General features: G+C 42.8%; 1 protein-coding gene across 1 annotated transcript; it reads left to right on the top strand.

The window, feature by feature from the left end:
* Positions 1-446: 446 nt before the first annotated feature.
* ndufb5 (NADH:ubiquinone oxidoreductase subunit B5) lies at positions 447-12518 on the top strand. The gene is made up of 6 exons (XM_070883496.1): positions 447-595; positions 5198-5283; positions 6271-6337; positions 6739-6800; positions 9648-9754; positions 12272-12518. Exons 1-6 carry the CDS (start codon positions 478-480, stop codon positions 12390-12392), a joined length of 561 nt encoding a protein of 186 aa, XP_070739597.1. The 5' UTR covers positions 447-477; the 3' UTR covers positions 12393-12518.
* Positions 12519-14826: the final 2308 nt, after the last annotated feature.

Genomic DNA, 14826 nt, shown 5'->3' with positions numbered 1-14826 from the left:
AAAGTGCTTCACAGGAGTATTATAAGGCAAAGATTTGGCACCGAGCCACATAAGAAGAAATTAGGACAGATGGCCAAAAGCTTGATGAAAGAGGTAGGTTTTAAGGAGCATCTTAAAGGACGATAGAGGCTGAGGTTTAGGCAGGGAGTTCCATCACTGAGGACCTTGGCAACAGAAGGCACGACCGCCAATGGTTGACGATTAAAATCAGGGATGCTCAAGTGGGTAGAATTTGAGGAGTCCACTCTACCCTTTCCCAGAATGCAAAGCACCAGAGCATCTTTTATTAAAATTAGAAATGATCCCATTTCAAAGTTTCCCTAATATTCTCTGGGCAGCGCTGCCCAAGTATTTGTCCTTGAGTGGAGACTGACTATCCCTGATCCAAATTTTGAGTTTCCCTTTTGCCCTTATTAAAGATGGCGGCCGCGGATTTCCTGTGCGCGCTGCCGGTGAGGCGGCCTGGGAATAACAAATATGGCGGTGCTAAGTGTGCTGCGAGCTGCAGCTCTTCTCCTGGCGCGTCGGCCTGCTCTCAAACTGCAGGACCGGGCTGCGAATACCCTGCTCAGGGCCTTCCCCGGCACTTCTAACGGTAGGGTTGGCGTTTACCGACTCTTAGCGCAATGTGGGTGACTGTGTGTGTGTGTGTGCGCGCGCGCGCGCGCGCGCCAGGGAACGGATTGACCTTGTAAAGTGCAGGTTCGGAAGAGCAAGGTCCGGAAAGCAAATCTGCCTTTGCAGTGAAAATGTTAAAATATTGAGAGTTACATGTCTGCAAAAATAGAGTTCCGAACAGGAGCCACGGGTTCATGCGAAACAGCTCTGCCGACCTCGGCAAAATTCAAAGAAACCTGGTTTAGTGACTGGGAGGGCCTTCAACAAAACACTGGGTTAGGAAAAAACAAAACTCACATTAAAAGCTGCAACAAGAGTACCAAAGGAGTTCAAGAAAAATAGTGGAAAGAAAGCCAAACTAAAAAGCCCTTCGATCGAACAAAGGCAAGGGGACCATTGAAAGAGCTGCGAAACATTACAGTCAACGTTTGTTTAAAATTAATTGCAAAAATATAAATACAGATACAACTGCTAGTTCTTTCTGGCTGGCCTTGAAAGTTAAAGAAAACGGGTAGAAATTTGGTTGGTGCTATACTAGTGTGAATGCTTAATGTCTTAGTCCATGATTTAGCATAAGTATATCAAGTTTGCATATTACATAAACTGACTGCCAATGTAAGGAGGAAAAGTCTGTTAAACTGTTGTCTTCAGCCTTATAAGGTGAATGACATCATCAAACAAGGTCAAACCTCAAAAGGACAACCAGCCAATCTACTGCCTGATGTGCCCAGAGTTCTCAGATTTTTTTTCTTTTTCTACAGGCCAGTCAGCCTAACCTCAGTTGTGGGAAAATGATTGGAAAAAATCCTGAAGGACAGGATGAATCGACATTTAGAAAGACACTGATTAATTCGAGACAGTCAGCATGGATTTGTTAAGGGAAGGTCGTGTCTGACTAACTTGATTGAATTTTTTGAGGAGGTAGCCAGGAGGGTCAATGAGGACAGTGCGAATGATTGCAAAGTGCTGTAGTACAGCGGGACCTGGGGGTCGTCATAGGCAGTCCCTCGGAATCGAGGAAGACTTGCTTCCACACTTGGCATGAGTTCTTAGGTGGCTGTACAGTCCAATACGAGAACCACAGTCTTTGTCACAGGTTGCCAGATATTCATTGAGGGAAAGGATGGGCAGGGAGCCTGGTTTGCCGCACGCTCCTTCCGCTACCTGCGCTTGATTTCTGTATGCTCTCGGCGATGATACTCTGAGCTCAGCACCCTCCCAAATGCACTTCCTTCACTTAGGGCGGTCTATGGCCAAGGACTCCCAGGTGTCAGTGGGGATGTCGCACTTTATCAGGGAGGCTTTGAGGGTGTCCTTGTAATGTTTCCTCTGCCTGCCTTTGGCTTGTTTGCCGTGGACGAGTTCCGAGTAGAGCGCTTGCTTTGGGAGTCTCGTGTCTGGCATGCGGACTATGTGGCCTGCCCAGCGGAGCTGATCAAGTGTGGTCAGTGCTTCAATGCTGGGGATGTTGGCCTGGACAAGGATGCTAATGTTTGTGCGTCTGTCCTCCCAGGGGATTTGCAGGATCTTGCGGAGACATCGCTGGTGGTATTTCTCCAACGACTTGAGGTGTCCACTGTACATGAAGCTTGTGCATGAAACACAAAAGATTACTATGCAGGTACAGCAAGTGATCAGGAATCAGGAATCTTGGCCTTTATTGCAAAGGGGATGGAGTATAAAAGCAGGGAAACCTTGCTAAAGTTGTACAGGGTATTGGTGAGGTCACACCTGGAATACTGCGTACAGTTTTGATTTCCATATTTACGAAAGGATTTACTTGCTTTGGAGGCAGTTCAGGGAAGGTTCACAAGGTTGATTTTCAGAGATGAAGGGGTTGACTTATGAGGAAAGCTTGAGTAGGTTGGGCCTCCTCTCATTGGAATTCAGAAGAATGAGAGGTGATCTTATCAAAATGTCGAAGATTATGAGGGGGCTTGACAAGGTGGATGCAGAGAGGATGTTTCCACTGATGGTGGAGACTAGAACTAGAGGGCATAATCTTAGAACAAGGGGCTGCCCATTTAAAACTGAGATGAGGAGAAATTTCTTCTCAGGGTTGTAAATCTGTGGAATTTGCTACCTCAGAGTTGTGGAAGCTGGGACATTGAATAAATTTAAGACAGAAATAGACAGTTTCTTAAATGATAAGGGAATAAGAGGTTATGGAGAGCGGGCAGGGAAGTGGACATGAGTTCATGATCGGATCAGCTGTGATCGTATTAAATGGCAGAGCAGGCTCGAGGGGCCATATGGCCTACTCCTCCTATTTCTTATGTTCTCCTGTAGTGTATATGGATTTTAGCAAAGCTTTCGATAAGGTCTCACATGGCGGACTGGTCACGAAAGTAAAAGTCCATGGGATCCAGGGTAAAGTGGCAAATTGGATCCAAAATTGGCTCAGAGGCGGGAAACAAAGGGTAATGGTTGATAGGTGTTTTTGTGACTGGAAGGATGTTTCCAGTGGGGTTCTGCAGAGCTCAGTGCTAGGTCCCTTGCTTTTTGTGGTATACATCAATGATCTAGACTTGAATATAAGGGGTATTATTAAGAAATTTGCAGATGATACAAAAATAGTCTATGCGGTTGATAATGAAGAAGAAAGCTGCGGACTGCAGGAAGATATCAATCTACTAGTCAGGTGGGCAGAACAGTGGCAAATGGAATTTAATCCAGAGAAGTGTGAGTTACTGCATTTGGGGAGGGCTAACAAGGAAAGGGAATACACATTAAATTGTAGGACATTGAGAAGGGTAGAGGAACAAAGGGACCTGGGAGTGCATGTCCACAGATTCCTGAAAGTAGCAGGCCAGGTGGTTAAGAAGGCATATGGAATGCTTTCCTTTATTAGCTGAGGCATAGACTATTAGAGCAGGTGGGTTATGCTTTGAACTGTATAAAACATTGGTGAGGCCACAGCTGGAGTACTGCATGCAGTTCTGATCACCGCATTATAGGAAGGATGTGATTGCACTGGAGAGGGTGTTGCTGGGCGTGGAGAATCTTGGCTGTGAGGACAGATTGGATAGGCTGGGTTTGGTTTCCTTGGAACAGAGGAGGCTGAGGGGTGACCTCATTGAGATGTGTAAAATTATGAGGGGTCTAGATATAGTGGATAGTTGTGGGGGTCTGAAACACTCTGCCTGAAAGGATGGTCGAGGCAGAAACCCTCACCACATTTAAAAAATACTTGGATGTGTACTTGAAGTGCCGTAACCTGCAGGGTTACAGACCCAGAGCTGGAAAGTGGGATTAGGCTGGATAACCTCTTGTTGGCCGGCGTGGACACGATCGGCTGAAATGGCCTCCTTCCGTGCTGTAAACTTCTATGATTCTATAACTCTTTGATGAAAACAAAGGGAAAGTCTAAACTAGATATTATTTCTGGTGACCACGAAATATTCCAGTCCTTGTGGTGCCCAATGGTTGCAGTAGGCCTCAAACGTATCGCAGGAGCTTGAACAATACAGAAGGTTTTTAATCCATCCTGGACTTATGCAAAGGTAGTAAATCACATTCAACTTAATTTTTAAAGCATTCCTCGTATACAGGGAGACAACTCATGGCACTTTATAAGGTGGGGAAAAACTTTGGTTCTTGAACATATCTGTAGATCCATTTAAACAATTCCTATTTTTGCTAAGCATCTGTCTGACACTTTTTCCATTTAGCTTTTCAGGAAGCTGACTTGGTTGGTGCCTATTAATTAATGCTAACTGGTGATTGGAACAATGTTACTGTCTCCTCAGTTACGGCCCCGCCCCGAGTCTTGCCCATGGAAAATTGAGTGCAAATAGCACATAGAAACATAGAAAATAGATGCAGGAGTAGGCCATTCGGCCCTTCGAGCCTGCACCACCATTCAATGTGTTCATGGCTGAACATGCAACCTCAGTACCCCATTCCTGCTTTCTCGCCATACCCCTTGATTCCCCCTAGTAGTAAGGACTACATCTAGATCCTTTTTGAATATATTTAGTGAATTGGCCTCAACAACTTTCTTTGGTAGAGAATTCCACAGGTTCACCACTCTCTGGGTGAAGAAGTTTCTCCTCATCTCGGTCCTAAATGGCTTACCCCTTATCCTTAGACTGTGACCCCTGGTTCTGGACTTCCCCAACATAGCGAGGGGATTTCACCCTTCACTTCGCATGAGCTTTGTGCTTGTTTCAAACCATTTGGGTGCAAACTGCAATCTACCCCAATATTTCCTTTTTATAATTTCGAAGCTTGAAATTGAAAGCCCATGAAAAAGATAATAGTCAAGTCAAAAAGGTTTTTGCTAGAGGTGAAGTTTTCTTTTAAACTTGTGTTATTGTTTTAATCAGAAGTTTCTAAAATCCTACAACAGTCCAGATCCTGACAACCATTTGGTGATCCAGCAGCTGTGTGGTGAAATCAAACTTTCATGGGAAATAATTCAAAATAAACGAGTAGAATATTGTTTAGATGTTTAGATGTATTTAAATGTCTATTTTATTAAGCACTAAATGTTAAGTTACATTGCAGAGTTTGTACCTGAGACACAGTTATTTTTCTATTGCTGGAATGTGTATGTATTACTTCTGTTTTACTCCAGTTGCAGTCCGTCATGGCAGTCATGGGAAACAGATGTTTGTCATCAGGTCCAGTCAATATTATGATCGTCGATTTCTGTATCTTTTGGTATGTATCAAAGTTGTACCTGAAATTTGTATCAATTAATCCATAAGCATGAAAAAATATTGTTTATAATACTGAATGCGATGAAGACGATAATTTAGATATGCAGCCATGGGTTAACAATCAGCCTAGCACTTAGTAATGAACGATTTCAAAATGGTAATTGTCTACTCAATCTGTACTTTGTGTTGGTGCAAAAATATTGTAGGTCCAATTAATTTTGTACAAAACAAATATTCTCAAGTAGTATGTTCTTATCTGCTGTAAAGCTTTTGAAACATTTAATAAAAGGGCATTGTGGACTTTAAGACCTCCCACTGTAAAGACACAGGCTAATGTATATTAAATTCATCTGGTTTACCTTCAGTTCCTTGGTACAATAAACCTATTTACATGTTCAATAATTTTGATTGGAATTGTGACTTATGCCAACAAGATTAGTGGATTTGTATTGTACAGCTCTCTGCTATCTCTGCGCTCCTCCAATTCTGGCCTCATGAACACCACCAATTTCCATCGCCCTACAATTGGCTGTGTAATTCCCTCGCTAAACCTCTCTACCTCTGTCCTCCTTTACAGCACTCCTTAAAACCTACTACTTTGACGAATCTTTTGGTCACCTGTCTTAATATCTTTTTATTGGTGTCAGATTTTGTTAACGCATCTGTGAAACGCCTTGGACGTTTTACTGTGTTAAAGGCGGTATATAAGTTGATGTGTTGCCATGTAGTGTCTGTGATTGAGGCAAGCTGTATAGGTGTCCTGGTACAGTCAGCTTATCCTGCCTGCTTATACAATAGCAGTGCATGCAGTGTTGTGGGAATTACACTCGAATGCAAATTGTTATTTGGCAGCTTGTTAATGGTAATTTAAATATTAGTGATTCTAATCCTTTACATCATTAACTAACTTATGCATACAGATTTTAAAACACAAATCAAAAGTTCATTACTAAATTTGATTACAAATTCTCAATTTCTCTTGCTGCAGAGATTCTACATTTTATTAACTGGAATACCAATGGCTGCATTAATCACTTTTGTGAATATTTTCATTGGTAAGTATCTTACACTGGTATTTATAAATGGTGCAAAAGATTACTTTTAAATGAATTCTATAAGCAAATTAACATGACATAAAATATAACTAAGTTAGTTTTCAAGTTGAGTTTGTAATTATAATTATTTCTTAGAAAAGTTGAATTCACTTTACTAAAGCTTCTTATTAAGAAATTACATTCAGTTAACATATAAATATGTTCTGAACTAGCAAAATGTAACTTAATGTTTAGTAATACAGGGCACACAATGGGGAACTGTGTAAAACCACATTTATTTCACTAGTGAGGAAAAATGCAATTCACAAGTATCAACAAGGATTAATTCTTTTTTAGGAAGAAAATAAATAGCTTTTTAAAAAAAAAAGTGTCAATAGTGTTGCATTTATTGCACTTTACAGGTGAGGCTGAGCTTGCAGAGATCCCTGAAGGTTATGTTCCAGAGCATTGGGAATACTACAAGGTACAGTATGCTTCTTACTAATCACAAGAAAGCTAATGATGCACTTGCTGCCAGCCATGAGTTGCAATATTTCCTAAACGGGTTCAGCACCATTTAGATGCATCGCTCAATTAAGTGACAGTTGCAATTAGGCTTGCTCTCTGAGGCAAACTGTGCCATTCTTCATTGGCTTGTGTGGGGAGGGAAAAACATCAAACTTTGCCTGGAAAGAAAATCCTTGTGGAGAAGTTAAATAGTGGTGGTATTTACATTAGTCTGGCAGGAGTATGGGGAAAGTCTAGGCATGGGTCTAGAGTGAGAGAGCAAGATTAATAAAGCTGTTGGAGTTGAAATTGAGATAAATAGTGAGAGAATAATACCTGAGGAGAAGGGGAAATAAAGAGGATTTGAGATAGTGAGAGACAATTAAACACCAAAAGGGACAAGGGATATCAAAAAGTTAAATGAGCGAAACAACGGTCAATTTTCAAAAAAAATGGTCATAATTGAATGGCATATACGATTGTACAAAATTGGAAATTTAGAAACAATAATTACGGAGGGTGTCCTGATTAGGAATTTTTTTTGGTGTAAGCTGTAATATGTTTCTAGTACCATTTTTCATGCGTGCATATTCTAGATAGATGCTTTAGTGCTGAGGGAATGCTGCATTGTTGGAGGTGCCATCTTTGAGATGGAACAATAAACTGGGTCCTTCAGTACTGCACTGAAATACCACTCTCATTTATGTGCTGGAGTGGGGCTTGAACCATAACCTGGAGAGTGCTACTACTAAGCTGGCGCTATACATGAACAAGGGTTGGCTGCTGGTGGAGTAGATTATCGATAGAGTAAATTATTTCTCCCTTTATGCTGAGGACCTCTATATATCTTTTAAATTAATAACGCAAGTTGTGAGGAGGACGCAAATCTCTTATTTAATTGTTGAAGTTAGTACATGATAAATATAGCAACTTCAACAGTGTAATGTCGCCAAGTTTGCTGCTGATACAAAGATGAGTGGGAAAGCAAATTGTGAGGAGGACATAAGAAATCTGCAAAGGGATATAGTCAGGTTAAGTGAGTGGCAAAAATTTGGCAGATGGAGTATAATGTGATAAAATGTGAGGTTATCAAGAAAAATAAAAAAGCAAATTATTATTTAAAGGGCAGAGATTATAAAATGCTGCAGTACAGAGGGATCTGGGAGTCCTTGTACACGAAACACAAAAAGTTAGCATACAGGTACAGCAAGTAATTAGGAAGATAAATAGAATGTTGGCCTTTATTGCAAGGAGGATAGAGTATAAAAGTAGGGAAGTTCTGCTACAACTGTACAGAGCATTGGTGAGACCATGCCTGGAGTACTGCGTACAGTTTTGGTCTCCTTATTTAAGGAGGGATTATACTTGCATTGGAGGCAGTTCAGAGAAGGTTCACAAAGTTGATTCCTGAGATGAAGAGGTTGTCTTATGAAGAGAGGTTGAGCAAGTTGGGCCTATACTCATTGGAGTTTAGAAGAATGAGAGGTGAACTTATTGAAACATACAAGATTCTGAGGGGGCTTGACAGGGTAGATGCAGAGAGGATGTTTCCCCTTCGTGAGGGAATCCAGAACTAGGGGGCATGGCTTCAGAATAGGTGATCGCCCATTTAATATGGAAATGAGGAGGAATTTCTTCTGAGGAATCGCGAATCTCTGGAATTCTCTGCCCAGAGAGCTGTGGAGGCTGGGTCATTGAATATATTTAAGGTGACGATAGACAGATTTTTGAACGATAAGGGATTCGATGGTTATGAGGAGCAGGTAGGGAAGTGGAGTTGAGGCTAGGATCAGATCAGCCAAGATATTGAATGGCGAAGCAGGATCGATGGGCCAATTGGCCTACTCTTGCTCCTATTTCTTGGGAGGAAAAGCAATGTGTGAGGAGGACACACAAAATCTGCAAAAGGACATAGACGGGCTAAGTGAGTGGGCAAAAATTTGGCAGATGGAGTATAATGTTGGAAAGTGTGAGGTCATGCACTTTGGCAGAAAAAAAATCAAAGAGCAAGTTATTATTTAAATGGAGAAAGATTGCAAAGTGCCGCAGTATAGCGGGACCTGGGGGTACTTGTGCATGAAACACAAAAGGATAATATGCAGGTACAGCATGTGATCTGGAAGGCCAATGGTGTCTTGGCCTTTATTGCAAAGAGGATGGAGTATAAAAGCAGGGAAGTCTTGCTACAGCTATATAAGGTATTGGTGATGCCACACCTGGAATACTGCATGCAGTTTTGGTTTCCATATTTACGAAAGGATATACTTGCTTTGGAGTCAGTTCAGAGAAGGTTCACTAGGTTGATTCCGGGGATGAGGGGATTGACTTATGAGAAAAGGTTGAGTAGGTTGGGCCTCTACTCATTGGAATTCAGAAGAATGAGAGGTGATCTTATCGAAATGTATAAGATTATGAGGGGGCTTGACAAGGTGGATGCAGAGAGGATGTTTCCACTGATGGGGGAGACTAGAACTAGAGGGCATGATCTTAGAATAAAGGGCCGCCCATTTAAAACAGATGAGGAGAAATTTCCTCTGAGGGTTGTAAATCTGTGGAATTCGCTGCCCCAGGGAGTGTGGAAGCTGGGACATTGAATAAATTTAAGACAGAAATAGACAGTTTCTTAAACGATAGGGGGTTATGGGGAGCGGGTGGGGAAATGGAGCTGTGTTCATGATCAGATCAGCCATGATCTTATTGAAGGCGGAGCAGGCTCGAGGGGCCGTATGGCCTACTCCTGTTCCTATTTCTTATGTTCTTGTGTGTTCGAGACCTTTTTTTTAAGTAAATAATCCCATGTCCAGTAACACTTCTGCACTTGCAGCATCCAATAACCAGGTGGATTTCCAGAATTGTCTATGACCCACCTGAGAAGAGTTATGAGAAAATGATGGCCATTATTTCTATTGAAGCAGAGAAAGCAGACATGAGGTAAGTTGGAGCAAATGTATATATGTATGATAACATCATTGCCATGATCACTTTTAAGGCCACATATATTTCAAAAGGTATACTTAAAATTGAAATTCTCATGTATCGAAGGACAGCGATGGTATCAACCTGACGAGCATCCACCTACATGTAACACTGGCCTTTAAAAGTAAGACGAATGTAACTTTAAAAAAATAACAAATGTTGGTTTACAGAATTTCAAACAATTGAGATGGCTGAAGTGTCTCCTTTTACATCTCATACACTTGTGAATTTCTGATTTATTTGACATAGCCCATTGCCTCTCAATCTGTATCTTCTGTATACTAATTCTGGTGAGGAAGAATTGTATGCAAAGAAGTCTCCTATAGACAGAACTAAGCGATCCCACAATCAATGGATCAGATCAAAACTCTGCAGTCTTGCCACATCCATTCGTGAATAATTAAATAATTAATGGGAGGAGGACGCTCCATGAATATCCCTATTCTCAATGATGGCGGAGCCCTGCACACAAGTGCAAATGACAAGGCTGAAGCGTTGGCATCCATCTTCAGCCAGAACTGCCGAGTGGATGATCCATTTTGGCCTCCTCCTGAGGTTCCCAACATCACAGAAGCCGGTCTTCAGCCAATGCGATTCACTCCACGTGATATCCAGAAACGGCTGAGCGCATTGGATACATCAAAGACTATGGGCCCCAACAACATCCCGGCTGTCGTGCTGAAGACTTGTGCTCCAGAACTAGCCACGCCTCCAGCCAAGCTATTCCAGTACAGCTACAACGCTGGCATCTACCTGACAACATTGGAAACTGCCCAGGTGTGTCCTGTCCAAAAAAAGCAGGACAAATCCAATCTGGTCAATTACTGCCCCATCAGTCTATTCTGGATTATCAGCAAAGTGATAGAAGGTGTCATCGACAGTGCTATCAAGTGGCACTTACTCATTAATAACCTCCTCACTTATGTTCAGTTTGGATTCCGGCAAGACCACTCTGCTCCAGACCTCGTTACAGCCTTGGTCCAAACATGGACGAAAGAGCTGAATTCCAAGGTGAGGTAAGAGTGACGGCCCTTGACATCAAGGCAGCATGTGACTGAGTGAGTGTGGCATCAAGGAACCCTAGTAAAATTGAAGTCAATGGGAATTGGGGAACACTCTCCATGGCTGGAGTCAAATCTAGCACAAAGGAAGATGGTTGTGGTTGTTGGAGGTCAATCATCTCAGCCCCAGTACATCGCTGCAGGCATTCCTCAGGGCATTGTCCTCTGCCCAACCATCTTCAGCTGCTTCATCAATGACCTTCATCATAAGGTCAGAAGTGGGGATGTTTGCTGATGATTGCACCATGTTCAGTTCCATTTGCAACTCCATGCCCACATGCAGCAAGACCTGGACAACATTCAGGTTTGGACTGATAAGTGGCAAGTAAAATTTGTGCCACGCAATGACTATTTCCAACAAGCGAGAGTTTAACCACTGCCCCTTGACATTCAACGGAATTGCCATTGCTGAATCCCCCACCATCAATATCCTGGGGGTCACCATTGACCATAAACGGGATCAGTCACATAAATAATGCGGCCACGAGCAGGTCCAAGGTGGGATATTCTGCAGCAAGTGTCTCCCCTCCTGACTCCCCAAAGCCTTTCCACCATCTACAAAGCACAAGTCAGGAATGTGATGGAATACTCCACTGGCCTGGATGAGTGCAGCTCGACACCATCCAGGACAAAGCAGCCTGCTTGATTGGCACCCCACCCACCACCTTAAATATTCACTACCGCCACACCGTGGTTGCCGTGCGTACCATCTACGAGATACACTACAGCAACTCGCCAAGGCTTCTTCGACAGCACCTCCCAAACCCGCGACCTCTATCACCTAGTGGGACAAGGGCAGCAGGCGCATGGGAACACCACCACCTCCAAATTACACATCATCCTGACTTGGAAATATATTGCTGTTTCTTCATCATCGGCTCAAAATCCTGGAACTCCCTCCCTAACAGCACTATGGGAGTACCTTCACACAGACTGCAGTGGTTCAAGAAGGCGTCTCACCACCACCTTCTCAAGGGCAATCAGGAATGGGCAATAAAAGCTGGACATACCAGTGACGCATACATCCCAGGAACGAATTTTTAAAAAAATCAAGAGGCGGATTCGCATTAGGAATATGACCAATAATATAGTAATATGAAATCAAACCCATTAAAGGTTAGTATATACTAGACCTCTTTGAAACCTGAATCCAAGAAGGTAATTGGTAGGAGCTGTCCCAGAATTATGCTCACATCAGTTGCTAGTTGATTTAAATATAGCATTGGCAGAGGCTTGGGAGCAAATGGGTCTGCTTATCACCTTGGCTAATTCGTGATTCTGGAGAGTGGGGATCAAAAATGGTTGACAGAGAATGGAAGTTGTTTATCCTAAAATATATTTTCGAGTTCCAAAACTGTCTTGACTGTTTGTCGGTGGATTGCTCATTTGTGATTGCTTTCTTTAATTATAGGCTTCACCAACTTGAGGTTCGACGTCTAATGAGAGAGAGGGGTGATGGTGCTTGGTATCAGTATGAAACTCTGGATAAAAATTTGATTAATAATTCACACAAGTCAAACCCAGATTATTAGATGGACAAAGATTGCTGCAGAATGTTATTTACCAATACCAAGGATGCTTGAAGGAGTTGTTTAATAAATTATATCATGTATGTGTTTGCAATATTATTTTGACAAATAAAATCTTATTCCAATGCCTATCTTTTTATAAAAATAAGTTTCAATAACCTCCAAGTTGCACAGTCTGTAGCCCATTTACTTACTGCTATTCTCTCTTACGTCCCTGATTTTTAGCTAGGACATATGGATGACATATTTAGGGATGCAAGATGATTTTTGTGCAGTGAAGGGTGAATCTAATGCCCTGTAAACACACTTTTTTTTCCACCTCATCGTGGTCAGTTTAAGAGTTTCTTGCCTTCTCTCTGCGGAATGGTTAGATGACACTTTGAGTACTGCGAACAGTTCAAGTGTCCATGTTATATATTTTTTAAAATACAGAGATGCTGGAGAAAGTGCAAAAACTATTTACCAGAATAATACTGGAACAGATTTTATACCTATCAGAGTGAACAGGCTGCGGCTCTGATAAGAGATATTTAAGATTATGAAAGGACTTGATAGGGCACATGTAGAGAAAATGTAGAACTAGAGGCCATAAATATAAGACAGTCGCTAATAAATCCAATAGGGAATTTGGGCGAAACTACTTTACCCAGAAAGTGGTTAGAATGTGGAACTCACGACCATGAGTTAAGGCAAATGGCATAGATGCATTTAAGGGGAATCTAGATAAACACATGAGGGAGAAAGGAATAGAAGGATCTGTTGATGGAGTTAGATGAAGAAGGATGGAAGGAGGCTTGTACTAATACTTTTGTATGACGGGAAAAACTTATAATGGGATGTCTTGTTTGGCTATCCATTCAATGGCCTGAGATGCCAAGTGGAGAAATAAGGTGCCTCCGCAACAGATCTTAGTGGGTGTTAATGTGATGTGTTCCATGGTCTGGGACTCATGGCCACAGTCGCACTTTGGATCGTCCCTCATCTTTCACTGGGAGCAGGTGGCCCCATTGTCCATGTCCTGTGCGGGTTTGGTTGAGTGCTGCCTACTGTCTTCGAGGGAGATTGAAGCCAGTGATCTCTGCTGTTGCGTCAGTGATGTGGTGTTGGTTCTTTATGTTGCATGCGTCCCACGATTCCGCCCATCTGGATAATGGGTTGATACCATCTGCATGAATATTAGCTGTGGTTTCCCAGAATGGCTGGCACGATTTTAACTGCTTTCGTGTTGGATTGTTCGAGTCTTCGTGAATGGGAAGGTTGATGTTGCTCATGATTTTTCCGTCTCATGGAGCACGGTGGTATTGTGGTGAATGGCAGACAGGCCAATGTGGGACAGCACCAGGGGCCACTCCGTTGGAGTGGACGTCCACGATCTTTGTGTGGTGGCTGCAGATAAAATGAGCTGGAGCACTATTCTGCAGCAGTGTAGACTAGGGTCACTGTTGCGGTGCAAAGTATTCTGGCTGTGCTCCCTCATGATGTTCCAGCAAATTTCCGGACCAGGTTCATCCTGGTTTTTACTTTTTGGCCGGTGTTGGTGAGATGAAGCCGATAGGTGAGTGTCCGGTCCAGCTTGATTTCCAGGTATTTTGGGTGGTGTTCCCGGGTAAGTCGCCTTTCGCAGAAGGAAACGTTGAATTCTTCCCGGCAGCGTTGTTAGATGGAAAGCCGACACAACTGTCTTCTCTAGATTGGTGCAGAGCCGCCAGGTCCAGAAGTAGCATTCCAGTAGGTCCAGGTTGCTTGTGAGTGTCCTACTTGCTTCCTCTCGTGTTGATACCTGCGTCAGCAGTGCTATGTCATCAGCGTAGACAAACCTCCAGGATTTGGTGCAGGGCATATGCGTCGTATAAATGATGAAAAAGGCCGGTGTGAGCACCAATCCCCTGTTGCAGACCGTTGAACGTGCATGTTCAGCTGGTCTTGTCACCAAGATCGACATGAAACTTGTTAGGGTGTTGATGAGCTTGATGCCGATGACAAGTCTAATGAGGCAGCTGCTTCTGGAACTTTGCCCCAATGTTCGTAGTGAGTGTGAGGACCTGATCAAAGCAGCAGCTTCCTTCTCTGAAGCCTGCCTGCTCGTTTGAAAGGGCTGCTTCTAAAGACTGTTTTATCCGGTAAAGGACGAGCCGTTCGACCACCTTGTAGACCATACACAGAAGGGTGATGGGATGGCAGGTTTTGGGATCGTTGGCTGGTTTTCATGGCTTTAGGATAAATTTGGAATGGCATCAGACTTCTGGGATTATCCCTGTGTAAGACAACAGCATTTTTGCCTAATTTTTCTGCTAATAACTGTTTGCTTGACCATTTTTAATGACCCAGAATGCTTTGAGCAAAAATGAACTATTGAGAGATCCCACGACTGCGAAGAGACATTCCCACAGGCAGTAAGAGATGCTCTTGAATTGTCTGCGAACTCTGGAGAAAGCTA

Source organism: Pristiophorus japonicus, chromosome 6 (genome assembly GCF_044704955.1).
Source record: "Pristiophorus japonicus isolate sPriJap1 chromosome 6, sPriJap1.hap1, whole genome shotgun sequence".
In the NCBI taxonomy this organism is placed as follows: domain Eukaryota; kingdom Metazoa; phylum Chordata; class Chondrichthyes; family Pristiophoridae; genus Pristiophorus; species Pristiophorus japonicus.
Note: the sequence above shows the minus strand (reverse complement) of the source record. Positions and strands in the feature narration are given on the sequence as shown.